A 26,310-nucleotide genomic window follows, 5' to 3' on the forward strand; every position below is an offset into this window, starting at 1 on the left:
TCCTACTATTTTATGATGTAATATTTAATAATTATAAACTAATTATAATTTTATTTATAGACAAATTATTTCATGTCGCATTAATGAGTTTTGCTATGTATAAATAAGTTTGCGTATCAATCTGCATATTAATATTGTTGTCTTCATATTCTAAATTTAAATTAGCACTGTTTTTAATAAAATCTACTTTTTCAATAATCATGTTGAATGAGTACACGTATTAGTACATAAAACCGCTTATAATTAAATTTTTTTCACATCAATAGAGGTTGAGAAAATAATGTTAAAAATGATTGATAAATAGAATTTATCAAAACTCCAACGAGTGTCTACCAAACTTCTGATAGATGGCCGAGGTTTTAAGTCAACAACGGCTGGATGATGAGATAACCATAATATCCCATGAGCGAAGTAATCCAATGGCGGATACATCAGGTTAGAGTCAGTCTCAAGAGGTCAGCACCACACCCGACAGAGTTATTCCAGACTCCAGTAGTGCTTACTGAGTCCAAGGAACAATACATGCCGCGGTCCAGACCATTTCAATTTTCAAGTTTCTCCTTTACTGCGTCTGGATGGATCTCAAATAATTTATGATTAATAATAAATTAATAATAATTAATAATTAATTTATAAATAATAGTGAACTCATTAATAATAAATAATCATAAAATAATCTCATATCACTTCACTTACCTCTAATTTGTCTCATCCAATAGAGTTCTATCCGCGTCCTGAAAAATGGAAATGCAAGCCCTATGTACACCCCAGCATCAGGTAATGTCTCACTATAGTCCATAGCTTTCCAAGCTCATATGACCGAACCGTACCGAAGCGCCAGTGGTAGTTAAATTCTCTCTGTACCCGTGTCCCTCTTACCCCAACCACTCTCTCTGTTCTCGCTTCGCTTTACTGCCAGAGATTAATTTCGGGGTTGAACCGGGACGTGTGCGATCCGGTACTGGAAATACTCTCTTCCTCTTCCGGCCTGGACTTTCTCTGTTCGTGCAGCACGGGACAAGTCTTGCATATCCTCCGGTTCAGATGATCACAACCGAACCGCTTTTCCTGCAATTTGTCCAGTTTTGATTGTTTTCGAAATTCAGTATGACGCAATTAGGCAAGGCTCGTTTGCTTCTTCTTCTTCTTCTAGTTACTCTACGATTTATCACTCCAGCAGCATGCTGTATTACAAATTTCTACTGCAGCTTTGCTTTGATTCGTCACCGAATATATTTGCCGTCTTAAATAACATTTTTTTTCTAATTTGGTGGCGTCAATGGTAAAGAAAAAGAGAAAAATACTAAAAGAAATAGTTGTATTAGATTGTTTATAGTTGGTACTGGTTGATTATGCTCGGCTTGGATCTCAAAAAGTTCGTTAAAAGTGACCAAGTAATCATGTCGCTAATGTTTACACTGCTGAATATTTTTCTTTCTGCTTTTGTGTTAATAAAATCTAAAATTGCATTAACCAAGGTTTTGGCCTTCTTGTTATTCTTTCCTTTACGTTTCTGAGTGCTATTCTCTGAGTAAACTCAGGATATGATATTAGAGACCTCTTTCAAGAAGCTCAAACCCGTTGGCTGAAGCCAGTAGAAGTGCTCTTTATTTTACAGAACCATGAGAAGTATCAGCTAACCGAGGAGCCCCCTCGACAGCCAACTAGTAATCTTCATATCCTTGTTTAGAAGAAATAACTACCTATCTGATTTTTTTTTTTTTTTTTTTTGGTTTTCCAATTTGCTACGCGCTCTTGGCCGTCCATATTCCTGACTGGTGATCCATGGACAGGTGGATCGTTATTTTTATTTAATAAGCGAGTCCTTAGGTTCTTCCGAAGAGATGGTCATAATTGGCGGAAAAAGAAGGATGGAAGAACTGTTGGGGAAGCACATGAACGCCTTAAGGTATGTTACACGTGTAAGTATTTGGTACATGGATGCTTTTTATACTTTTTGTCGATCCAGCTAATTTTCAGGGAGAGATTGAGTCAATTTTTATTTTAGTTTTAGTTTTTGATTTGGCATATCACTTGTTCATATACCCTGATATGTGTTTTAGTTGTTTCGTGGTCTGTCTACGATTATGTTAGACGGACATGAAGGGGCTGTTGACTCATCAATTTCAGTGCATCATCAAATTTCTTACTATTTGTTTATTTTGGAGATCAGTTATATTTAACTTCGCAACATGGTTGTTATATTGCAGTGAATATTATTCCACTTTTTATTCAACGATATTTCTATTTGGGTAATTTCCATAATGGCTGCTTTCTGTTAATTCAGAAGGTTGCAGATGGTTGAATAAGTACATTATTGATAGAAGTCTTGTTTTGTATGACTTCAATGCATACTTGATGTACCCACAACTGGTTCTGAGGTCAATGGTGTTCTTTATATTGTTTATTTGGTTGGAGGATGACGTTTACCTTCATGGCTAGGTTGGAAATGTTGAAGCATTAAATTGTTATTATGCGCATGGAGAGCAGAACTCCAAATTTCAGAGGCGTAGCTATTGGATGCTGGATCCGTAAGTAGAGATTTATTTATTAGGACTGTATATTTCTAATACCGTTCCGTTTCCTGCTATGAATAGTAATTTTTACTCTGAAGATTGTTTATACAGACTCTTGTTATGCAAAGTTTAGACAGGCCTTGAAATTTCAATGTGCACTTGTGCATATTATATATTTTGCCAACTTACCATTTCAATTAACAAAATTCAATTATTGGATCAATGTATTGGAGATTCATATTTACTTACGTGCTATTTTCCTTGGCAGGGCATATGAGCACATTGTTCTGGTACATTACAGAGACTTAACTGAGGTGAGTTTCTGGATCATGGTTTTAGGCTTTTAGCCAAGGTTGTCCTCATTTTAGTTATACCCATACGTTTGTTGGCCTCACCTGAGTTGTTTATAATGGCTTAGATCAATCAATTGCATTTCCCAGTTATATATTCTTCATTTCCTCAGCTTCGTTTTCAATGCTTCTCAGCCATTGGTTGCTTTATCCCACTGCGATGGGCCTGTGTGGCATGCCCAAGCATGGTTTTAAGACCTACTGGGCTGAAACTGCCATCTCTTATGGGTCATAAGCACCTATGAAGGGCTTGCCAACTGTTCTAGCAGAACAGTGACATCACAGAACCGGGTTGTGTTGATAATGCTGTAAACTTCTCTTTTTCTGGGTGCTTCTGTACCAGATGTCAGCCATCTCACTATCGCTTGTATTGTGATCTAAGTGTGTCTTAATATGTATGAGTTCTTTTTGTCCTGAACTCTCCACTAACTGCAATATTAATTTTGAAAATTGCACATAATATATGTAGTCCTTTCTAAATTAAACTCAACCTAGCATAATAGACCTCCTCACCGCTGGGGGTGATGGTTGGGCCCCAATAAGGATTGTAGATGTTGTTTTGTTTGCAAAGCATTAACTTCTATTTCTTTGATTGGCTGTTATTTAATACTTTCAATGTTTGCAATAGATAAATCAAGCTTCAAACTAACATAAATGTTTGCATTATGGGTTGCAGGGAAAGCACAGTCCTGGATCTTTTGCATTGTTATCCCCAGGATCCTCTTCTAGCTACAGTCAGAGTCCTACCTCTTATATTACGCAAAATCCAGGCTCTAACTCCAAACCTAGCGACTTTGATCCTTACAAGAGTTCATCTAGCCCAGGCTTAGAAGTTAGTTCTGAGATAGCCATTAAGAATAATGGTGTGGATGACCTGGAGAGGGTGGGTAGAACAGGACAGAAAGAAAACTCCGATGAGCTTCAGGTTACTCAAGATTTGCGAAGGCTTGAGGAGCAATTAAGTTTGGATGAAGAGAGCTTCAAAGATATTAGTCTATTCTACAATCGGTATGAAAATTCAAATGATTCAGATATTTCAGAATATGAAATTAAGAACTCCAAGCAGGATGAACATGCAGCTTTACAGCACGGACCAGAATATATTGATATGTACTATGGGCCACATGCTGGAGTGCAGAACTCAAACAGCCTTGAGCTTCTTCATAATGCAGGTTCTTTTTTTTTTTTTTTTTTTTCCTTTTTGCGTCTTCCATCTGGTGCTTAGAATTGTTGTGATGAACTTGTGTTTGCCTTAATTCAGCATGTGCAAATTCTTTATCATTATTGAGCTGAAGTGTTGGTTTTCGATACTTTAGTTCTCATAACTTTTGATGTGCTCCTTTTCAGCCTCTAAAAAATATACATCATATAAAATAGATCTAGATTGACATACCATAGGGAAGTGACGGGGGACAAAAACAAAAAAATGTACATTGGCATTGCGATATAGCTTTTGAAAATAACTCCATGTGTGACCTCGAGCATGGTAAAAGATAAATGTTGCTTGGTTTCTATATGAATCTTGCAAATACTTTATATGCTTGCTGCGGTTGAAGTTACTGAAAACAAGGAGTGTTAATGTTTAAAAAACTCCCATGCAAGTATTGCTTAGCATGAGAAAAATGACTCCCTTCCTAGGTACCCAACTCTGTGTGAGAGCACAAGCTCTAAAAACATGAGGGTACTGCGAGGAGAATCACATGAATATGTAAAGCAACATATGATTGCAAAGCCCTACCAAAGAGTATGTCGAGGGCCAAAATTTTCATTATTCTAATGTGTTGAAACATCAAAATTGATTGGTTGACATGTGAGAACTAATGAATGCGAATTCGGCATCCATCCTTTCACCATGTGACTAATTATTTTCTTTAAAATACTATAGGCATATTAAGGAAAAAAAAAACTGTTGAAATCTCATGCCTCTTTCCTGCGTCAAAAATGATGTTTATGCCCCTAAACTTGTTAAGTCCACTTTCTAGATTTTCTGTGTCAGATTCTTCAGTTTACGTCATGATTTGGTCACCTCAAATAATGGATTGCCTGCCTTCTTTCTTTCTCCTTTTCCCAAAGGTTTGTGTGTTTGCAGTAGTTTCCAGCTTGAAAAATGTCATAATGTTCTCAAATTTTCAAGTCAATCTTAGTTTGCTTTCTCTTCTTTCATTTGCCATTGTAAAGATATAATTATCTGGGAAAGAAACCAAGAGAGCTGCTGATGGAATCATAGGAAACATTACAACCAATCTTTGGACATGATTTTGCAGATGAAAGTAAAGGATCTTCATCTTGGGAAGTGGTGTTTGAGTCATTTAACCCTTCATCAGATGTTGAATCCCAGCAGAAGCATTTGTATACATTGGATGTAAACGTGAGTACTACAAAGAATCTCTTGATGACTCCTAGTTCACTTCTATTATGTCTCTCATAATACATCTATTTTCAGATTAACTCCTGGTTGCATTAGTGGTTAATTTTTATGCACTTACCAGAACACATACCATTTACAATATGCCTTTATACTGTCTCTCCACCTCTCTACCTCTATAGTACTTCCTGAATCATCCTTCCAAATCAGCACAAAATTTTTTCATTTCTACACTTTTTCTTATTACATCAGGAAAAGAATCTCTCTCTTTCAAGGAATGTGCCAAAGGAAGAGGAGCATAGTGATTGGCTGAATTTCAATGTAGATAATGCTGAAAACAGTATGATTTCCTCTACTTCTGATACTAATTTGACAGGGTTTAGCATCTAGTGAAATTTTAGTAAGCTTTGACAACCATATTGTGTTTCCAGCTTCTTTGTTGCCGCATAAAGATGCTGGCAGGTTCAAATTTCCCGAATATTCTTCAGCAATAGAAACTCATGAAATTACTTCTGACTACTACACGACATTGCTTGGACAAGACCAAACAGGAATGCTTCTTGAAGCAAATTCAAGTTTGACTGTCGCCGAAAAACAGAAATTCACCATTTGGGAAATATCCCCCGAATGGGGTTATGAAACTGAGGCCACAACGGTGTGTATCGTGTCATACCATGTATTTTGTGCTTTTTCCTTGGATTTGTTATGCTTCCTCAGTACAGTGGTATTGTTTCCATGACTGAATATTTGGTCTGTATAAGGGATCTACAATTTCTGTAGCATCTAAAATAAGGTTGCATCTGTTGAGTGGTCAAATGGAATCCTAATCCTACAACAGTATATTCTTATTTCTTCAAAAACCTTTCCAATTCATCCTACGTTGAATGAAGCATGATCAGTTCGATCCTTGACTTGGTTTTGATATAGAATCAAAATTGAGGTATCTATATGGCTTGTTGCTGCCAATTTTCCCATATTTGCTGCCATGCTAGCAATTGTCCAACTTAAAGAGACTGCTGACGCTGTTGAACATATAACTTGGTTTAGTGAGAATTCAACCTTAATATTTTGTTTTCACCAAAATGGGCTTAGTGCATGTGGCATGGACTTAACCCAGGTACACCCCAGAAATTCTTGAGTGGCCTCATAAATTTTTCAAAAGGTAGAAAATGTTTCTAAAACTGGGCGTCTAATGGCAAATGTTTTGCTAAATGGATTTTAATCTACCTACATGAGGTTTGATTGAGATCTGATGATCCAGTATGCACTCCCCATGTGGATTCTCTATCATAGGATATATTTTTGCTATAATTTTGTTTGTTGATACAGGTTGTTTTGTGGAGTTTAAGTTCAAATTCTGATGTCCAAAATTCTCAATGCAGGTCGTCATCATTGGATCTTTCCTCTGTGATCCATTGGAATCTACCTGGGCTTGCATGTTCGGTGATGTCGAAGTTCCTGTTCAGATCATTCAGGAAGGCGTCATCCGTTGCAAAGCTCCATGTCACCTTCCTGGAAAGGTGACTCTCTGCATTACTTCTGGTAATCGGGAATCCTGCAGTGAAGTCAGAGAGTTTGAGTATCGAATGAAGACAAGAACTTGCACGTACTGCGCTTCAACTAATACAGAAGCCAATAAGAGCCCTGAAGAGTTGTTGTTACTTGTTAGATTCGTGCAGTTACTTCTGTCTGATTCATTGGTATATAAAAGAGACAATGTGGAATCTGAAATTGATGTATTGAGAAGAGTCAAAGCTGATGATGATTCATGGAGTCATGTCATAGACGCTTTATTAGTTGGGAGTGGAACTTCATCCGGTACCATTGATTGGGTTCTTCAAGAGCTTCTTAAAGACAAGTTGCACCAGTGGCTTTCTTCCAGATCCCAGGAAGGACGTGACCAGACAGACTGTTCCTTGTCCAAGAAAGAGCAAGGAACAATACACATGATTGCCGGGTTGGGCTTTGAGTGGGCTATAAATCCTATTCTCAGTAGTGGAATCAATATAAATTTCCGTGACATTAATGGATGGACTGCTCTTCATTGGGCTGCACGTTTTGGAAGGTAAGTGTCATCCTGGTGTACTTAACGAACTTGTCACCTGATCGACTCAAAAGAATTAATATTTCAACCAAGTGAAAATTTGTAGCTTTTAAAGAAATTGAGGAAGTATAATGCAGTAATGAAAAAGATACATGTTATTTACAGAATTTTGTATATTAAATTATACCAAATACTGTATGTTTAAGGTAAGCATAGTATTTTACACCCCTGGATTTCATATTCTAATTGTCTCAGTTTGAAGATTTGGTTGTAAATAAGAGATTCTCTCCCATTTGGGTGGCAGTCCCTTAAAACTGTTACATAATATTATGGATGTTTGAACTTCCCAACTTGTTCATGAGAAATCTATGACTTTAGTTGATATTCAGTATACCTAGTCAAATATATACATCATGTAGCTAAGAATTTGGACACTGTGGAACCAGCGAGAAAGGATTAGCATTGTGCTTCATTATGCGGAACCAGGAAGGAATTAACTTTGTATATTGTCACAGCAATGTTCATATCGCTAGTTTTCATCACCTAAAAAAACCTAATGGTATATACTACACTCTTATCCCACTTTGAATTCACTATGTAAATGTGGCAATTTTTATCACCCCCATATCATCTCTTGTACCTTTTTTAAAAGAAAAATCAAAGGTTGATAAACAATGCCACCTCGTCATAATAGGATAAGAGCGAGATGAGGGTGTAGTATTTAGAATTTTCCCCCAAGTAAATGTGAACAGCACAGTTAATACATTCCTCAAATAGGATTACTTCGGCCAGCAGTGGAGTTGTAGTATGTCATTAGTATTAAGGTTGATCACTGAGTCAAGAATTTATATGCAGTAGATGTTTATCTATATAATGACTAAGGCTGTTGATCTCTGTGTCGTTTTTTACCCTCTACATCGGGTATTAATTATAATGCCTCTATCTTCTTAAGAGATGTAGCATTCAAATATTGTTCTTCTGTAATAGGGAAAAAATGGTTGCTGCACTTATTGCTTCTGGTGCATCAGCTGGGGCTGTGACTGATCCCACTTCCCAAGATCCACAAGGCAAAACCCCAGCATCCATCGCAGCTGCCAGTGGGCACAAGGGACTTGCAGGTTATCTTTCAGAGGCGGCACTAACTAGCCATCTGTCATCCCTCACAGTGGAAGAAAGTGAGCTTTCTAAAGGCTTCGCGGAGGTTGAAGCAGAAATGACTGTGAATAGCATCTCAAATGGGAGTCTCGCAGATAATGGAGATCAGCTCTCCCTTAAAGATACATTAGCTGCTGTTCGGAATGCAGCTCAGGCTGCTGCACGAATACAAGCAGCTTTCCGTGCTCATTCTTTCAGGAAAAGACTTCAGAGAGAATCTGCTGTTAGTGTAGATGACTATGGCATCAATTCCGATGACATTTCAGCTTTGTCAAACCTAGTATTTCGTAACCCACGTGAATACAATTCAGCTGCATTATCTATTCAGAAGAAGTATCGGGGTTGGAAAGGTCGAAAGGATTTCTTAGCATTTCGTCGGAAAGTTGTGAAGATACAGGTATCACATTTTCTATGTAATGTGTTAATTCTAATATGTAGTTGCATAATATACTGAAAATTAGGATTTTTTTCCCATGATCTTGTAAGGTAGAGATTCTTCCTGTACATTTAGCATCTTGCATAGTGGTTAACTTTTTTGATGAGTAAAGGAATATATAAGTGTATCTTTTTCCTTTCTTTTTATTTTCTTGATAACAGTGACTTGTTCATATCCTTTTAACTGAAACCTTTGTAATTAGGTAGTGTGAGGGATTATTAACTTCTATTGCTTTTGCAGGCTCATGTGAGAGGTTATCAGATAAGGAAGAGTTACAAGGTCATCTGTTGGGCTGTTGGGATTCTAGACAAGGTTGTACTACGATGGCGACGGAAGAGAGTTGGTTTGCGAGATTTCCTGAGTGGGACAGATACCATTGATGAAACTGAAGATGAAGACATTCTCAGGGTGTTTCGCAAGAAGAAAGTGGATTTGGCTATTGATGAGGCCATTGCTTTGGTTATATCCATGGTTGAGTCTCCAGAGGCCCGTTGGCAATATCGTCGCGTGCTTCAAAGATACCGGCAAGTTAGGGTAAGTAGGCTAGAATCTTGAATTGGCATTCAATTATGTGTTTATGATCAACCCCTATTCACGTGTCCCCAAGGGTTTTTGGTCCATAGCTGTAGAAGATTCTGACCATAATCCCTACACTTCTCTTCTAACTCAAATTCAAAGTCTTGGGAGTGTAACTACTACTTAAATGAGCTGTAGAAGATGAATGAGTTCCAAGTCTTGATTTCATCTTATATGGTCATGATCGACTGGTTCACTTGGCGTCCTATTGGTTTCCAGCTCAGATCCATGCTCTGTTGAGAAAGTTAATTTCTTATTTTGCCCAAAGCACATAAGGCAGCTTGTGTAGAACTTGATTAATATAACACGACTTCAATTTCCAAAATATTTGTGAATAATCATTTTAACATTTTAGCGTAAAAGTTGTGGTCTCTTCATATTGACACATTTCCATTTGCTTGGTTGTGTATGTAAGTTAACGATTTCTTCAACTATTCATGCAGGCTGAACTTGGTAGCACAGACAGTGAAGTAATGGGATCATCTTCTCTACGTCGTATGAAAGATGAAGTTATGTATCACTTCCCATAGAAGCCATCCGCTAATCATCCTAACTAATATTAGGTTGGCATGTTTTTACTTTGCTTGATAGTGATCTCCAGATTTAGTTTGTGCTTAATGGGCGGATTTCGCAGCAATTGTAAAGTGATTAATGAGCCTATATTATCATATGTAAATGCTCTGAATGCAATTTCTGTAAATGGCTTGTAATTGATTTGCTCGTCTCCCAAAAGTGATGCATGCCATCCTGGTATGTGCCCTCTCTGCTGCATTAGTTGCATGCACAGTTCTGAGGCTTTGGAGGTATCTTATTTCCATTCATACTTCCATATTCGAGTATCTAAAGGATGAGTGCGTTGCTATTTCTGTCACAACACTACAATCCCTCTGAATTGGATTGCATAAAAAAATAAATAAACTATACGGTTTTCATGGTATCTCCTTCCTTTTTTATTCAATGAAACTTTGCTAAGAAAGCTTTATGCCATCGTGTCATTAAAATTATTTACATAAATAGCAATTTTAATAATAAATTTATATACTCCAAAAAGTATTCAATAATTACTACTACTCAATAATTAGTCGGTTTGTCTTAAAAAAAATAAAATAATTAGTCGGTTGATTGCCCCTCAATTAGTACACGTACCAGTTGTTATAAGAAGTGTGGGGTGGGCTGGTTGCACGGGCACTACTTTTTCAACCGCAAACACCAAAGTCTCTGACTCTCTGCCCATATGCCACGATAGGCTCAATGGCCACGTGTGCATCATCTGAAGGATATGACTTCCTACTCATATTGAATCGTAGTTCTATCTAGTTTTGTCGTCAAGAAGTTCAATCCCTCACTGCCATCTCTGTCATGGATTCAAACAACAAACTGGAGCTAATAAACATCGCGATCCAGAGAGTTATAACGGAGAAGAAGATCAAACCAATCAGCAGTACCAGCGATGGCCTCGTGGAAGACGACCTCGATGATCACCTTCTCCTCTCCAGATTGCTCTCTCAGGTTAATTTCCTCTCTTTCTCAATTGATTGATGAAGTTTTTAATCGAACCTCATTATCGCTATAGAAGTCGATCCTAGGGTTTCTATTTTCCTGCTTTCCCTGTCGCTATCTATTATTCTATTCAATCAATCCGATTCAAAAATAAAATGGAGTTGACATCTTGATCCTGTTTTTCACACACGACATCTCTTGGTTATTTATTTCTTAATCTATTTATTGTTATTAGTGATCACTCTGACGTTACAATCTGGATAGAATTTCTGAAGTGAAACAACAACAAAAACGGTTGGTCAATGTATTATGATATAGGGTATGATTTTTTGTAACATCATTGAAGTTTTTAATATATTGAAGTTTTTAATATACGTTGTTGATGCAAAGAGTTGTTCTAGTTTTTATATCTAGTTTTTATATCTTCTTTCTTAATTGAATGAACTCAACGATTTGTTGTTCAATCACTATTCAATCGCCTGCATGTGCACAGTACACATGGTGTTCAAATATTGTCCTCCCCGAGGGAAAAAAAATTCTGACTACGCCAATATTGCTCATCCATGTCTATGTTTACTACTTTTCCTTCGTAAGTCTCCAATGCCTTGTTGTGTATTATGGATGAATAATGTTGGGTATGCACATACGTCATGAAGATCAATATCTTCTTCTCTTCACACTCTCACACAGGGACTCTGGATCTTTGGCCTTATTTACCACAATCAAGTGTATCACATTCTTGTTTAATGATCAGTACTCGTACGTGCAATTCATTTGGCAGCAAACTCATGTTCCTTCTACATCTATGAACAGTTGGAATCATTGAAAGGAGATAATGCACTTAAGGAACCTGAAGCTTTAACTGAGGTGGAGGAGGTGAATTCTTCTCCAGCAGTTGGTATTGTGGACGTAAATATGGGGAATGCCCGTCAGGTCGACCGTGGTGGCATTGAGATCGGGGCAGAAGAGATAGTGAAGGAGCTGAAGAAGGTGAAGAGGCAGAATTTTGTAACTCATTGCCTTCTTTCGGCCATGATTATACTGACCGTTGCTTGGCAATTATCCGAAGTCACCTTAATTTTGAAAGTCAAAGAAGGACTAAGCAACCCATTTAGATCCGTTGGAAGTTTACTCGCAAGGATGCTGAAAGGCCCTGCTACAAATGGTCAAGACACAGAAAAACTGTCCTCGCCGGCCAAAAAACCACCTAGTGAAGCCCTTTCACTCCCAGATTTAGGTTTAAATGGTTCAAAATATAAATGAAAGGTTGGTGTGATATGAAGGGAAAAGGGTTAAGGACTTGAGCGCAGTACTGCCTGGTTGATCTGCAATGGTTGAAGTATGAACAAAGCTTCTAGAACAAACCATGTTCACTCTAATTTCATTTGTTGAGATGTTTGAAAGACGAGATATGTAAGGGATGTCTTTGCTTGTGGTGTAACTGTTAATATGTTGATTCGACTATGAAAGTTTTGTCTTGGAATTCTAAAAGCGTTTCTTGAGCTGCTTCACGCCCTGCCACTACGGAAGACCCGTATGGCCAGGTCACGGCGGGAATGGGAAAGAGTCCATGAAAAACACAAGATACGGACATAATGAAGTAGTCAAGAGTTAGATTGATTTGTTTGAACTGAAGATTTTTTTGAAATTTCTGAAAACTTTTTTAGAGATATCTGTTAGAATTTTATGATAACATTATTAACACTATGTTCCGTAACAAAAGTAGGAAATTTTTAGAGACAGTTATATGAGCAAAGTCCACGTTTGTTGTGCAAATGGGAGATCAACCCCATCTGATGCATCAGGAAGTCGAAACTATCAAGTATTGCTACCTCGTAATTGCAGTGCACTGGCAACCACTTTCGTTTAGATTGAAAGACTGGATGAAAGGGAGCCTGGATTGCAGCAGGGGCCAATGGTTAACACACCATTTCCCCTAAACAAAGCCAACAACCATATTAGGATCTGCAAAGCACCTATCGCCAAGAAAATTTTGAACCTAACTAACAAATAACCTGAATCAGAACCAATGTATCTATGGCTCTTCCGAGAATAACACGACATTTGGGACTACCCAAACTTTTGGAGATGAAGATTGAAGTAAAAAGTCTTCAAACCTCTAATACACAATTTGTTCAAACAGTTGTGCATGAAAGTATATTTCATCCAAACAATCACAAGCAAGAATCTCTGACATATGAGACATAAAAGCATAATGAAACATAATAACTGTCCAAAGAAAGACCATTTTCCATTTGATATGTCCAGTATTGAACGGTGACAAGCAAACAAGCACTTTTGGCCACGTTTCCGCCATTTGTTGAATTTGAGTTTAATCTTGTCTTCATGCATAGTTCAAACGGAATATGTCATTCAACACATAAAAGCTTCCTTGTGGCGTTGGCATCAAATGGAACATCTGAGTGCCGAAAGCATGACAAAAAAACTGTAGTTAGAAAAAAAAAACATTAAAATTAAAGAATAATGTTTCTCGTTATAATTTACACATCCACTTGAGTGGATCTTGAACTCGAGACCTCACCCTCCAACCCAAGAGAAGAAGCCATTTGAGCAAGCTCACAATATCACATTGTCACACAAATAAACAAATAACATGTTGTGATCACTCTCTCAACATCATATCCAAGAACCAAAAAAATGCGATAATAAAATAAATGCCAATATATGGCACATGTAAACTCGCTTCAATGAAAAGATTGAAATCATCCTGGGTTTGTATATTTAATGCAGCATAAAGCACCCTGAAACGTTTCAAGAACTGCCAAACATGAAATGCTTGCATGGCTAACTAATAAACAGGTCCGGTCACTAAACCAATCAAAGTATAAAGAGCTGTCTGCATCCTTGTCACTTGATCAAATCAGAAGTATGGTACAGCTGCTTGCTGCAGACTGGTACCATTCAATAGATGGAAACATTTAAGAACCCAGTAAGTTTAATTAACGCTTTGAACATTCCCTTGATAAGCTTATCCAAGAGCTGCCCTCATAATCGTGAACTTCAGGTTAGTATGAATGCATGCACAAAATTAGCATAAACACAAGAAGCATACTCAAGAAGCCAGACAATGAGAGCTCAGCCTGCATTCAAATGGTTTGATTTGAAGTTGGACAATTCTTACCAGGGGCTCTTCTATCTAAAAAATGTAGTTGATTTGTCCAGGCATATTTTGGACAATTTGTTAGTGGCAAAGCACTCTGAAATCTAGAGTGCGTGGCTATGTCAGTCTGCTTCTTGCTCATTACAATGAAAACTCGGAGAGGGATTCAAAAAAATCTACAAATTTTTAGTTAACATAAATTTTTTTCATCCATAAACAAATTTTTATTGATCAAAATTAGGGATGTAACTGGTCCGGTTCGGTCCGGTTTTGGAAAAATTTTGGAACCGAACCAGTATACACCGGTTTCTGAAATTTAAGAACTGATACGGACCGGTTCATCATCATAGTTCCCTAAACTTTCAGTTTTTTCGGTTTTGACCGTTTATACGTGTGACACTACATAAGTTTAGTATTATAATTTTTTAAACACTAAACTTAATTGCTAAAATTTAGTATTTATTATTAACAATTACTAATTCATTAGTGCCTAATTATATATAGTATAAGTAATGTCTAACTTATATAAAATATTATATTAATTTTATGTTATAAGATTAATATTCTTGAATAATAAGATTAAAAGCTCATATTATATTAATTAGCAATTTAGCATATAATATAATATAAAAAATTAAAAATATATATATACTGGTTTGGTTCGGTTCAAACCAGTTTTGAAAACCAATACCGAACTGGTTTTGGTTCTTAAGAACCGATACAGGACCGGAACGGTTACGAACCGAACTGAACCCAGTGGTTTGGTCGGTTAAACCGGTTTCCCTTTTTCTTTTAACACCCCTAATCAAAAGAGTAGACAAGAGTCCAAGTACACGGGACATATACAAGAGAGTTTAGTTACATACACGACCAAGTAAAAGAAGTTCAAGAAGAAAAATACACAACAACATATTTCCTTCACATATATTGTGTTGTCAGTAAAGTAATTCGATTCTGAAAACCACCAAGGCAAAGAATTGAGGAAGACGCTTGAATGATTCATTTAAAGGAAGAGGAATACCGCTGCCAAGTAAAAGCATCACTACAAACGTCAGTTAACATGCAGCTAAACTATTTATATTTGAGAAATGTTTTAGTCACAAAAAAATTACACAAAAGCAAACCCACAATCTGACGTAGTTTAATGTTGTACGATAGATTGTGAAACTACTTTTATGTAAAGTAAATATATGGTATTATACAAAAAATGGCAGTTTTTGAATTTACTTTCATGGAATCTTTTTGTATTTGTAGCATTTCTCTTTATATTATATGCCAAGATAAGTACCAAATACCAAGAAAGCGATATATTCATCCAGATATGCTACAGAAACACAAGCAAAACAACGCAATGCTTAGATCAGACAATAAATACTGATTAGAAACACTGCAAAGATATAAAAGGTTATTTGACAACGAAATGTAGATCTGCCAATAGAAACAAAATTAAATCACCAGAGAAAGCCATAAACACCAATTTCCTAACAAAATCCTCCATTTTGCAAAGAAAAAGTAGATCTAAAACTCACACCCGGGGAAGCCTTAGTACTCTTATTTGGATATAAGTAATATACGCACAATAAGCATAATCAAAAGCCAGAAGAACCAGCGATCTCGATCCTAATCGGATCAGGGAGCAATCAAATGCGAAAAAGGGATAGAAACGATAACAGTGGGGATACCTGGCTGAACTTGAGGGCATGCTGTTCGCCAGCGAGCTGGAGGTTACCGCTGACGAAGACGAGCATCCCGCCAACGGGGCCGGAGGGCTGGCAATCGACGGTGGTGATACTGTGCTGGCACAGCTGGAAGGGGAGGGTGGTGAGCTTGGCGACGATGTTCTGGGAGCCTTGGGTCTTCTGGCCCTCAAAGGTCAGCATCGACTCGTCCTGGTAAAGGCTCGCCAGCCCCGCACGGTTCGCATCGAATGTCGTGTAGTAGTGCTCCACGAATGCCTTCGCCAACTGGTCTGGATCCATCTCCGCAGCACCCGATGATCGATCACTGCCCCCTCCACCGCTTATTACCAACGCAGAGAGAGAGAGTGAGAGAGAGAGAGAGAGGTTGGAGTGTGAGAACTATTGTTTTTTTTTTTTTTTTTTTTGTTTTTTTCCCTAATCAGAGAACTATTGTTATGTCGCAGTGGGAAATCTGAGAATAATGAATAATATATAAAAAAAAAAAATCAATATATAAAAATTTAATTAAGAGAATAATGAATAAACAACCTAATACCTTTTTTTTTTTTTTTAAATGACGTCAAAATGTGCTATAGTTGTTTTCAGCACATTATTTCGCAATATTATTTTCGTAACATTATTTTCAGCGACCTGATAAGTTTTTTAATTAACTAAAAAAATTATAGAAAAAAAAAAAGTGAATCATATACATGATTGATGTGACTGATATAACTTTTTAAGTCCTTGGAAATATGATTTGGGAATTGACATGTTTAATAAACCCATATTTTAATCATTAAAAATTACTAATAAACACATTAAATTTATATGATTTGTGGATGCTGTTCATATTCATCATTGTTATCTTGAGTTGTGGGGTTGAAACAAAGCCCTAAAAGCACCTATGATGTTGTTAAAGGGTTTTTCTACTTAATAATCTTATACTCTATTTTTATCTTTTCTCTCGATAAATATGTGGTGTATAGCTATTAAATAGAAATTTTTATTATTAAATCCCGCAACAATTTTTTTACAAGTTTTAGAAATAGAGAGAGAAAAATATCACTCTTTATTTTGAATGTCTCATTACAATCATAAATTGATATCCCATAATTTAAATAATCTATATCAATTATTTAAGAATAACTCTATTCAAAGACCTTATTTCTCTTCAAATAAATAGAACTTAAAACATGACAATGATAAAATGCTATAAAATCTACGATGGAACGCAACATTCCAATCAATCAAAATATTTCTATTTACGGGATATTCTACTTATACCAAATCGATAGATCACTGGCTGTAGAGTCGATATGTCCGAGTGGTTAAGGAGACAGACTTGAAATCTGTTGGGCTACGCCCGCGCAGGTTCGAACCCTGCTGTCGACGTTCCTTTTCGTTAGATTTTCCTTTAGCTAAAAGCTCTCTCTGTTCTCGTGGTAGTTGTGTCCGTTTCTTCTTCTTCCTTGTTGTTTTTTCAGTTAACTGGTTTTCGGTTTAATGTCTCTCCTACTCCAACAAAAAACAAAAGATGAAGGCTCGGAATATCAATATCTGACTCTCCGAAGGATATATGTTTAAGCTAATACAGATTAGGATTAGAGTAGATAATGTTATTTTTATATGTTGAATTTATTGTTAATTTGGTGTGGGCAACAACAGTTTAATAATATTGAACTTCCGCTTCTCCCATTCCGGATTTGGTTGATCCCCAAAAGCTGACCAAATTATTAAAACCAAGTTATTTTCGGAGTAAAATATGCAATAGGTTAAGACATTGATTGTAATATCCGGATTATTAAGACATTGATTGTAATATCCGGATTAAGTATAGGAGATGGTGAATGGGATCCCGGATGTGAATTGAGCTTTCCTTGGTTGTGAAGTTAAGGGAACTGTTATCTTGGAGAAGTTTTCAACAAAACTATGATAACAGCTAGAAAGAACAAGAATACTTGTAAGTCATACATGTTGGTAGGTCATGTCCAGAACTCTAAATCCTATGAAATTAGGTCTGCTTACTCACCCACTTGAAATTTGTATGTCTACAAGCAAGGATGGTGTGATAATAAAGCACCTTGCTGCCTGCCAAAAGCTTATCAGAGCTCATTGAGTTCGTGCAAAAGTTCCTCTTTTGAAATCTATTTCCACAGAAATCCAATCTTTATAGAAAACTCTCCAGAAATATATATATATATATATATATATATATATATATATAAAATACAAGTTGCTGTTAGAACAATTGAAGAAGAATAAAGAGATGTCCTACAACTTGTAATTCATTACTCAAGCAAGATGCTTTTGCACAGAACACTCAACCACTGCTTGTATCTAATCTGACTAAGATATGTTGGCATTGGTTCAGAGTATAAGATCAGAATAAGCAAGTGCATCAAAAGAAATGTACAAATCAGGCAAGAATTGTGACTTTACTCGGAATTTATACAATGTCGTAGTTACATCAATCCTGAGTCGAACAAATTTTTCTCTTTGTTAGACACAAAAAAAAAAAAAAAAAAAAAATGTAAAGAAAAGGATGCCCTATCAGTACACATCAACCATCTTTTATTGAAGTCTGAATATACACGGTGCATTCTCCCGTTGCTGAGAAGCTATATTCTCATTCCTTCAACTGATAAATTACTATAATACAAGCATTGACACCCGGCAAAGAAGTGAGAACTCTTCCAAGGATCGAAAACCCCACATGTTCTATGATACATCAAAGTCTAGGGGATATTTCGTTGACCATTTTCAACTAGTATTTCTGAATTTGAGGTATATCAGAGAGCCTTTACTAGCAGATAAATCTCAAACAACCGATCCTTGACGAAAAGCTTGGAAATGAGACGAACTTTACAAGTGAAAAATGAACTGTCTTCTATATCTGCCTCATAAGACAATCAACAAAAACTCAATCCCAATCAATCAAGCATGGCTTCTAATATACACTGCCACCAAAAAGCTAATGTCTCCCTGGATATAACAAGCAGAAGTCAATAGACTAGTAATTGTACAAGTCTGAAAAAATCATTGACTTTTATAGAGGAAACTATGACTATTCAAGAGGAAGAACTATAAAATAACAAGTAAAATTTTAGTTCCAGAGGAACTTACATTGGGAAGAACTCTGAACCCATTTAAGCATTCGTAAGCACACACGAGAACACTAGTCATGCTTGCCTCAGCAGCAAGCCTTTAGAATAGAAGTTCTCTCCCATTTGAAGCTGATCACAAAAAGCGAGAAACCTCCCTATAAAGTTGTTGAGCTTCAAATGGTTTTGAAACATACCCATCCATTCCACATTTTAGGGATTCCTCATGTGTAGCCTGGATCACATCTGCCGTCATGGCCAAAATGGGAACATGCCAATTTGAAATATTAGCATAACCTTCCACAGATAGTTCCCCATGTTGAATCCGATTATTGATACTGTGTTCCATGTACCTAATTTTTCTGGTAGCTTCAAACCTGAGGGAGGGAGATTAATGGTTCTTAAATATAGTAATTGATCTACCAATAACATCTAAAAATTATTAAAATCAAATAAGATCATCCATGGAGAGAGTGAAACGTGCAGCCCAAGAAGAGCGATTGCTCATAACTGATTGCAAATTTGAGGTGTAATAGATCCCATCACGTATAAGGCAGACTACAATTATCTAAATGCTTAACTTGCAAACTAGAAGTATGGATTCTACCCTGACATCATTAGAATGATATATATTGATTTATTTATGAATTGTTAATGAAAGTCTTTCCCTAGCAAAATATACTTCATATCAGAAACTTTACAAGAAATCAAGCAGAACATACCCATCCATTTCCGGCATCTGGACATCCATGAAACAGGCATCAAATTGGTGAGGTGGTTTAAGCAATGAGATTGCCTTTTTCCCACTGTCTGCACAGACCACATCAGCTCCATACTTCTTCAAAGCACCAGCAGCTACTTTGAGATTCACATTATTGTCATCCACAATAAGGATTTTTCTACCAAGAAGAAGATTACAGAGAGACAGACCAGGGAGCTCCCCATTACGGGGATTCCCCTTGTTCCCTACACCCATGGCTCGCTGTAATGAGGCAGAAAGCTGGCTTGTTCTCAGGGGCTTCATGATAATTAGAGGTGTGTAAACACTTGAAGTTGTAGCATTTGTTCTGGATGAACCGATAGAATTAGTGAGAAGGAACAACTTGGGTGGAATTCCACGATCAAAGTTCTTTAAATTATTAGTAAAAAGAGCTAAAATGCCTGAATCCCTATCCCAAATCTCCTGTTCTACAAGGATCATATTGGTAACTGTTTTGCCGCCGCTTACGTTGGGCAAAACTTGATTCAAATCAGAAACTACTTCAACACGAGCTCCAAGGCGTTGGATATGATATCTTGACACCTTGGCCCGGACAGGTCTGTGGTCCACAACTAATGCCGTCATGCCCTGAAGTTCGGAGGATGCAGGATTGGATTTCTTGTCGATTTGCTGGCTTTTATACTCATTTGGATTGGAGCAGCCATTTGTGAAGACTGCAGTAAATGTAAAGGTAGAGCCGGTCTTTGGTATGCTCACAAAACCAATTTCCCCACTCATTAGGCCAACTAAGCACTTGCTTATGCTTAGGCCAATACCCGTGCCTCCATGCGTTCGGGAGATAGAAGGACCCACCTGCATAAAAGGAGTGAAAACACGAGAATGTGCTTCCAGAGGGATCCCTACTCCTGTATCCTCCACAGATACAATTAGGTTGATAAGGTCAGAGGAGGACAATGAGAGAGGACAAGTGGATCCCTCTCGACTGAAAGTCTTAAATCCTTCCCAGCTGCGTCGCCTATCTGCAACAGGGAATCCACTCAATGTGTTCTTTGATGATGATTCTGTCTCAACATCTATTGAACCAATCACCTCCTCGACGAGATGAACAGTGACAAATATGTGTCCTTTCTCTGTGAACTGTAATAGAATTAAAATGATCAGTTTTTGCCCATTTATGCGAAGAGCACACAAGATAGCTTAATTTTAACATTCATTCAACAAATATCCTTTTGACTTTCTATAGTTCCATGACAAAACCATTATGCCTATTGCCTATAGGACAGTTCAAAACATGAATGTTTCCAAGACAAGTTACTTTTCTAGATCCACTAAATTTCGTCATTTTACTCTTTCTCCACAAGGCAAACTATTAAATATCAAAACTAACTTTGGTTCATAGAGAAACAGCTGAATAGATTTTCATGATCAAGCATCCCCCCACTTCTGTATATATCTACAGTTCTACAATAGCAGAAAACACCTTTTTACTTTTTCAGCACAGTTTTTCCACTATGTTCAACAAAATTCTAGGACCTACTTCGTACTTACCTTGATTGAGTTACCCATAAGATTGGTAATGATTTGACGAAACCTTCCTGGATCACCAATTAGCATTTCAGGAACTTGATCTGAGATATAAACTGCCAGCTGCTCTTCCCACAAGTTTGGCCATACAAACCCCATCAATTTATTAGAAAGTAGGAAGTAATTAATGAAAGATAATTCAAAAATAAAAACAGTTATTACCTCCACTCCTTTTTCTTGAGACTTTCCAGAAAAGAGCGACAGAACATCATCCAAAATTGCTCGTGGATCAAACCGCACTGCCTCAAGCTCAAGCCTACCAGATTGAATCTTTGCCTGGTCTAAAACCTCATTTATGAGTGAGACTAGAGCTTTTCCACTGGCCTGTGCAGTTCCGACGTAATCTTGTTGAGTAACATCTAGAACTGTGTCCATAAGCATATCCAACATTCCTGAAAAATTAAAAACAATGCAGTGTCATGGCTCAAAAACCTCTATCATGAACATAGGAGCATACATATAAATTGTTCACTATTAGCAAAGGACCGTCAAACACTCACCGAGAACACCATTCATTGGGGTTCTGATCTCATGGGAGACGGTAGCGAGGAACTACAGAGGGTTGAAATTTGGTTAGGTCGCATGTGCAAGATAAAAGCACCCTAAAAAAGGTTGTATGGAGTAATTAAAGGCATCAAATACCTGAGATTTGGCAACATCAGCAGCCTCAGCTCGTTTTTTGAGCTCCATCATCTGATGGTAATCATCTTCTACTTTGGCAATTCGATTCACAGTTGCATGGAATATATATCCAACAAGTAAAGCAATCACGAGGATGCCAATAGAAGTTGTTATTGCAAGCCAAGGCCATGGGGGTTTTTGTTTGAACCTGTACCAGGAATAAACATAGTTTTGCACTCACTTAGTCTCCAACTCCTAAATTTCAACCACTGATGTCATTTTCCTCAGAAGCTACAGGAGACCGGTTCTTTGGGAACCAGTAACAGCACAGTCGCATCAACTTATTGGAGACAGACAAGCCATATGATAACAGCAACTCACCATCCTGTTTTTATGATGCAAGTGACGTAACTTTTCCAAAATCTTGACGTGACACTTAGGCCCCGTTTGGATACAAGAAGTGTTTCATCTCATCTCATCATTACAACTTTCTCAAATTCCCACACAAAATATAATAAACAATTCAACTTCAAATCCCAACATAATAATAATATTAAAAAATAATATTCTAACAATATTTTATTCAACTTTCAACTTTCATCTCAACTCATCTTATCTCATCTCATCTCAACTCACTATTCAAACGGCACCTTACTTGTTTACAAACTAACCAAAGAGGTCTACATGACACAGAAGCTGAGCCCAGAATAATCAGTACAGAGAAGAGTTTATTATTACCTGCAATGCATCTCATGCTTCCTGATGGGATCTCCAAAATTAAGGGTGCTGACATGCTGCAAACCATCATCCGATACGTCTGAACCATACATGCTGATTGGATGTGAGTGATTGGTAGTGTCATACACATTCACGAGGATGGTCTGTTTACTAGCAAGCTGTTGAAGCAACTTCTCCACAAGTGATTCAATATCAAATACTCCACCAAGATACCTGCTAGGCAGCAGACAACGGTGAAAAGGTTTCTTATTGATTTTTATAAATTTATTTTACAGCCTCCATTTACACCACATGGCATCAGCAATATGGATCTTAACCTTACCAGAACAAGTTCAATGTATATAGTGAATTTGAGTATTACTACGCCATCTCTCCCTCTTCATATGTGTATACACACACACACACACACACACACACACACAAAGCAGCTTTTACAGCTGTTATTCATCTTTTTCTCTGAAAGGAGAGGGGGTAGGGGAAATTTTGAGGGATTCAGAAACCCTAATGAAATCAACTTTTGCATTTATCAGATGAAACATACCCATCAGTTGCTTGAATCCTCTCCTTTGGCGTAACATTTGAGGAGAGGTCTGTCTTGTAGACAGCAAATGTCAATATCACTCCCAGACGGTTTGTTTTCACTAGTCTGAAAGGAGCAGTTAGAACCCCCTTTCCTGATGCTCTTGCACGCAACACATTCTCACGATCTTCCTGTTGGTACATAACCGGATGAAATTTTCTGATTGAAAATCATGTATAAATCAAATAATTCCATAAAGCAGTGGTAATTGGTTCAAGATTTTAAGACTCCAAAGAAGAGCTTTCTGAGTCATTACCAGATTCTGTTTTATTGGAAAATGGCTTAAACTTCAGCACAATAATTTAATATGGCCAATCACCAACAAAAAAAATGAATCACAAGAGAATATGCAGAAGATAAAAAAGAAATTTACCTTCCCCGAGAGCACATCAAGTGAAACCACGTGAGAAATGGTATCCTGTGCAAAGATGACAGGAGCATATTCTTCCCGAACTGGGGACGGCTCTAAGGCTTCTGGGGCATAATCATCCTCATGAACGGGGTTTTGTTCGAGAGTATCCATCCTCTTAATAGTCCAGCCTTGTTGCTTCTCGAATTGTTCCCTTTCTGAGTGGAGCACCCGTACAGCATATGCCACACCACTTGTGATGGGCCTCTCAAAAGCAGTTCTTTCCGTGTACCTCGCAAAAGTCCTCTATAGATTGAGAAAATTAGCTAGATGCTAGTGAACATAGGCAAAAGAACTCAGATCTGGCTGTAGATATAGTTAAATTAACCAAATTAACATCCGGAATTCAGACTTCTTATGAATTTACTCTATTCAACACCTCAAATTAAACTCCCATAGGAAGAAAACGGATCACGTGATTTATGCAATGAAGTTGTATTAATGAAAAGCTAAATGATTAAGAACTACTATAAATTGTTAAAATTAAAGGAGGTCACTGGACAAATAGCTGAAGTATGGTTGTGAATTAAGCCATATGCCTCAAAATTAACATTCTTGACTGAAATCAATGGAGGAAACAAGTTAGAAGGAAGGCAATTAAGCACTTATACTGGAGGGTTATGGATTCGCCAAATATTGGTATCCTAAATTGCTCAAATATGAAGGAGATGAATTTACCTGATCAATGGCAGATGGGTTCTTGCCATGGTGGAAGGTTGAGATCATAATGGACATGGCTTGAATATGATTCATACTCACATTAAATTGATCCTGTAACATCCTAGCCCTTTCGTCGCACATACTAGCAAGGGTCTCTTTCCTCTTCTCAGTAACTTGTAGCCTCATGTAACAGAAGATCCACAGAGACACTACGGTCCAACCAAGTACCCATGTAATCAAAAGCTTTCTCCACCATGCTTTCGTGACTCTCTTGGACCCAATATACTGGAAGTAGTGATGCTGAATCTTCCAACTTTTCCCTGAGATCTTCTCCCACCATTTGAGCCACATCTTGTCACTATCCCCAAGCAAACCAGTCTTAGTGTCCATTATTGCACTATTTATGAACCAGTTCATGGAAATTACAGACACAATCCAGCAACATAGCATCAAAAGCAGATGCCCCACCTTTAGACCAAACCCAACTACGTGAAGAAAACTCATCAACAACAGTAACCAACACAAATTAACAAGAAACAGTAACAATATGAAGTGAGTTTGACTTCTTGATACTTCCAGCGCGAGAGGGGGAGAGAGAGAGAGAGAGCGACCCAGTATCAAATCCACAGAAACTTTCTTGTTAGAAAAAAAAATTACTTGGAAGAAGCTGATTAAGGAGAAGAAATGGAGGATGAAGCTCACCCGCCTCCGATTTCACTAAAAGCAGGTAGATTGAAGTGGAAGTGGAGAGATGCTATCTTATCCCACTCAAACAGCTTCAAATTGGTAATGCAAGAGTAAGCCCAAAATTAAGGGAGATAAGAATATTTCACAGACCTAGAAAAGGAATCAACGAATCCCTGGATTCTGAGTTTCTAATCCCAAACAATTTGATTTTATCTGTTAACTAACAACCAAAACCCGGGACAAGAAATGGGCTAAACTAGCCAACGAAGATTTGATATTTAGTTAAAACGAAAATCAGAAAACCGACCACCAATAAAGAACCTGACTGGAGATCTGGTTTACGGCTTTCAACTTCCTGAAACCAAACAAGAAGGAATTTAAGCATGTGGGTTTTAAAGGTGGACTCTTTGAGTAATCCAACCTGAATAGACCCTATACATAGAAGCAGCGCAATAAGGGCTAGAAATGGTAGTTGTTGAAGAAGCAGCGCTAGGGAAAAATAAAAAGAGAAGAAGAAAAGAAGCTGAGCAGAGTGAATTCATGGACATTGAGGGAGAAAATCATGAAAAAAGGCTGGAGGAGAATACGGTGGTAGAAATGTCTGCTAGCACAGGCATTATCCCTATCCACATAGTCCATACCATCCGACCCCAAAAACAAACAATTTGTTCAACATTTAATATATTCAACAACATATAATATATAATATATATACACACTTTTATTTTTATAAGGCAGAAAAGGTATACTTCCACTTGGTAGAAATCACTGCTTTTCTTCAACTTTCCTTCGTGTTCACATCCCTTATCTATCTATCCAATACCAGTAGACAACTTGTACACGCTAAGTTGTTAACTCTGTGTTTGCATGGCTGTACTTGTTATACGACAAAATTACCCTCCCATGGAAACAGAATTTTCACTTCTCTACCCTTTGGCATTAGATACCCCATACTTTTATTCTAATTAGCATTTGCCATCAGAGAGACCAAGAGTCAAAAGAGTAGGTAAAGAGTTTTTAGGCAGAGCCATGATAACAACCTCTCAAGGTCTGTTTACTATCCTTTTTCACTGTGTTGGAGTCTGAATCAACTTATAGGCTGCATACAGCTCTAAATTCCTTGTAAACCAAACCAACCCCCCAGAAAAACATAGCAGGAAAGATAAAAGGACAGTCGATCGAGAGACATCATGGGCTCCTTTAAGAAACGTATATGTTCTTCTTGTAATTTGTCCTCAAATTTCAAAAACATGTCTGGTGGCAACTTTCTTTTTATAAAACCACCATGTACCCACCCCGGTTCTGCATATTTTCTTTCCTTTTTTTTTCTGGTTGAGAATTCTGCATATTTTCTCTCTTTCCAATCATGTGATCTACTTATATAATATATATATATATATATATATTACCTCCAAATCAAAGAATTTTACAGTTCAACGTGAAGAAGTTTAAAAGTTTTTGGTTTTT

At 37.3% G+C, this 26,310-nt stretch overlaps 4 protein-coding genes and 1 non-coding gene across 5 annotated transcripts; 3 read left to right on the forward strand and 2 right to left on the reverse strand.

Moving 5' to 3' along the window:
• Positions 1-869: 869 nt before the first annotated feature.
• LOC121254630 (calmodulin-binding transcription activator 4-like) lies at positions 870-10,142 on the forward strand. Its single transcript, XM_041154752.1, has 13 exons — positions 870-1,120; positions 1,542-1,667; positions 1,794-1,909; positions 2,443-2,531; positions 2,785-2,830; positions 3,543-4,038; positions 5,131-5,234; positions 5,484-5,571; positions 5,663-5,886; positions 6,614-7,296; positions 8,263-8,827; positions 9,107-9,400; positions 9,886-10,142. The coding sequence occupies exons 1-13, from the start codon at positions 1,108-1,110 to the stop codon at positions 9,970-9,972; spliced, it is 2,931 nt and encodes a 976-aa protein (XP_041010686.1). The 5' UTR covers positions 870-1,107; the 3' UTR covers positions 9,973-10,142.
• A 363-nt stretch (positions 10,143-10,505) lies between these two features.
• Positions 10,506-12,421, forward strand: LOC121254631. Its single transcript, XM_041154753.1, has 2 exons — positions 10,506-10,951; positions 11,756-12,421. Exons 1-2 carry the CDS (start codon positions 10,802-10,804, stop codon positions 12,203-12,205), a joined length of 600 nt encoding a protein of 199 aa, XP_041010687.1. The 5' UTR covers positions 10,506-10,801; the 3' UTR covers positions 12,206-12,421.
• A 616-nt stretch (positions 12,422-13,037) lies between these two features.
• Positions 13,038-16,208, reverse strand: LOC121255715 (nuclear transport factor 2B-like). The gene is made up of 3 exons (XM_041156201.1): positions 16,190-16,208; positions 15,746-16,141; positions 13,038-13,361 (listed from the first exon to the last, which is right to left on the reverse strand). Exons 2-3 carry the CDS (start codon positions 16,040-16,042, stop codon positions 13,287-13,289), a joined length of 372 nt encoding a protein of 123 aa, XP_041012135.1. The 5' UTR covers positions 16,043-16,141; positions 16,190-16,208; the 3' UTR covers positions 13,038-13,286.
• An 844-nt stretch (positions 16,209-17,052) lies between these two features.
• TRNAS-UGA lies at positions 17,053-17,134 on the forward strand. The gene has a single exon. It is a non-coding gene; the product is annotated as a tRNA-Ser (tRNA).
• A 1,024-nt stretch (positions 17,135-18,158) lies between these two features.
• LOC121254046 (histidine kinase 3) lies at positions 18,159-25,585 on the reverse strand. Its single transcript, XM_041154010.1, has 11 exons — positions 24,175-25,585; positions 23,461-23,742; positions 23,049-23,218; positions 22,508-22,720; positions 21,791-21,977; positions 21,649-21,700; positions 21,311-21,540; positions 21,113-21,211; positions 19,566-20,701; positions 18,866-19,220; positions 18,159-18,724 (listed from the first exon to the last, which is right to left on the reverse strand). The coding sequence occupies exons 1-10, from the start codon at positions 24,658-24,660 to the stop codon at positions 18,980-18,982; spliced, it is 3,096 nt and encodes a 1,031-aa protein (XP_041009944.1). The 5' UTR covers positions 24,661-25,585; the 3' UTR covers positions 18,159-18,724; positions 18,866-18,979.
• Between the last annotated feature and the right edge of the window lie 725 nt (positions 25,586-26,310).

This window comes from Juglans microcarpa x Juglans regia, chromosome 3D (genome assembly GCF_004785595.1).
Source record: "Juglans microcarpa x Juglans regia isolate MS1-56 chromosome 3D, Jm3101_v1.0, whole genome shotgun sequence".
NCBI lineage: Eukaryota > Viridiplantae > Streptophyta > Magnoliopsida > Fagales > Juglandaceae > Juglans > Juglans microcarpa x Juglans regia.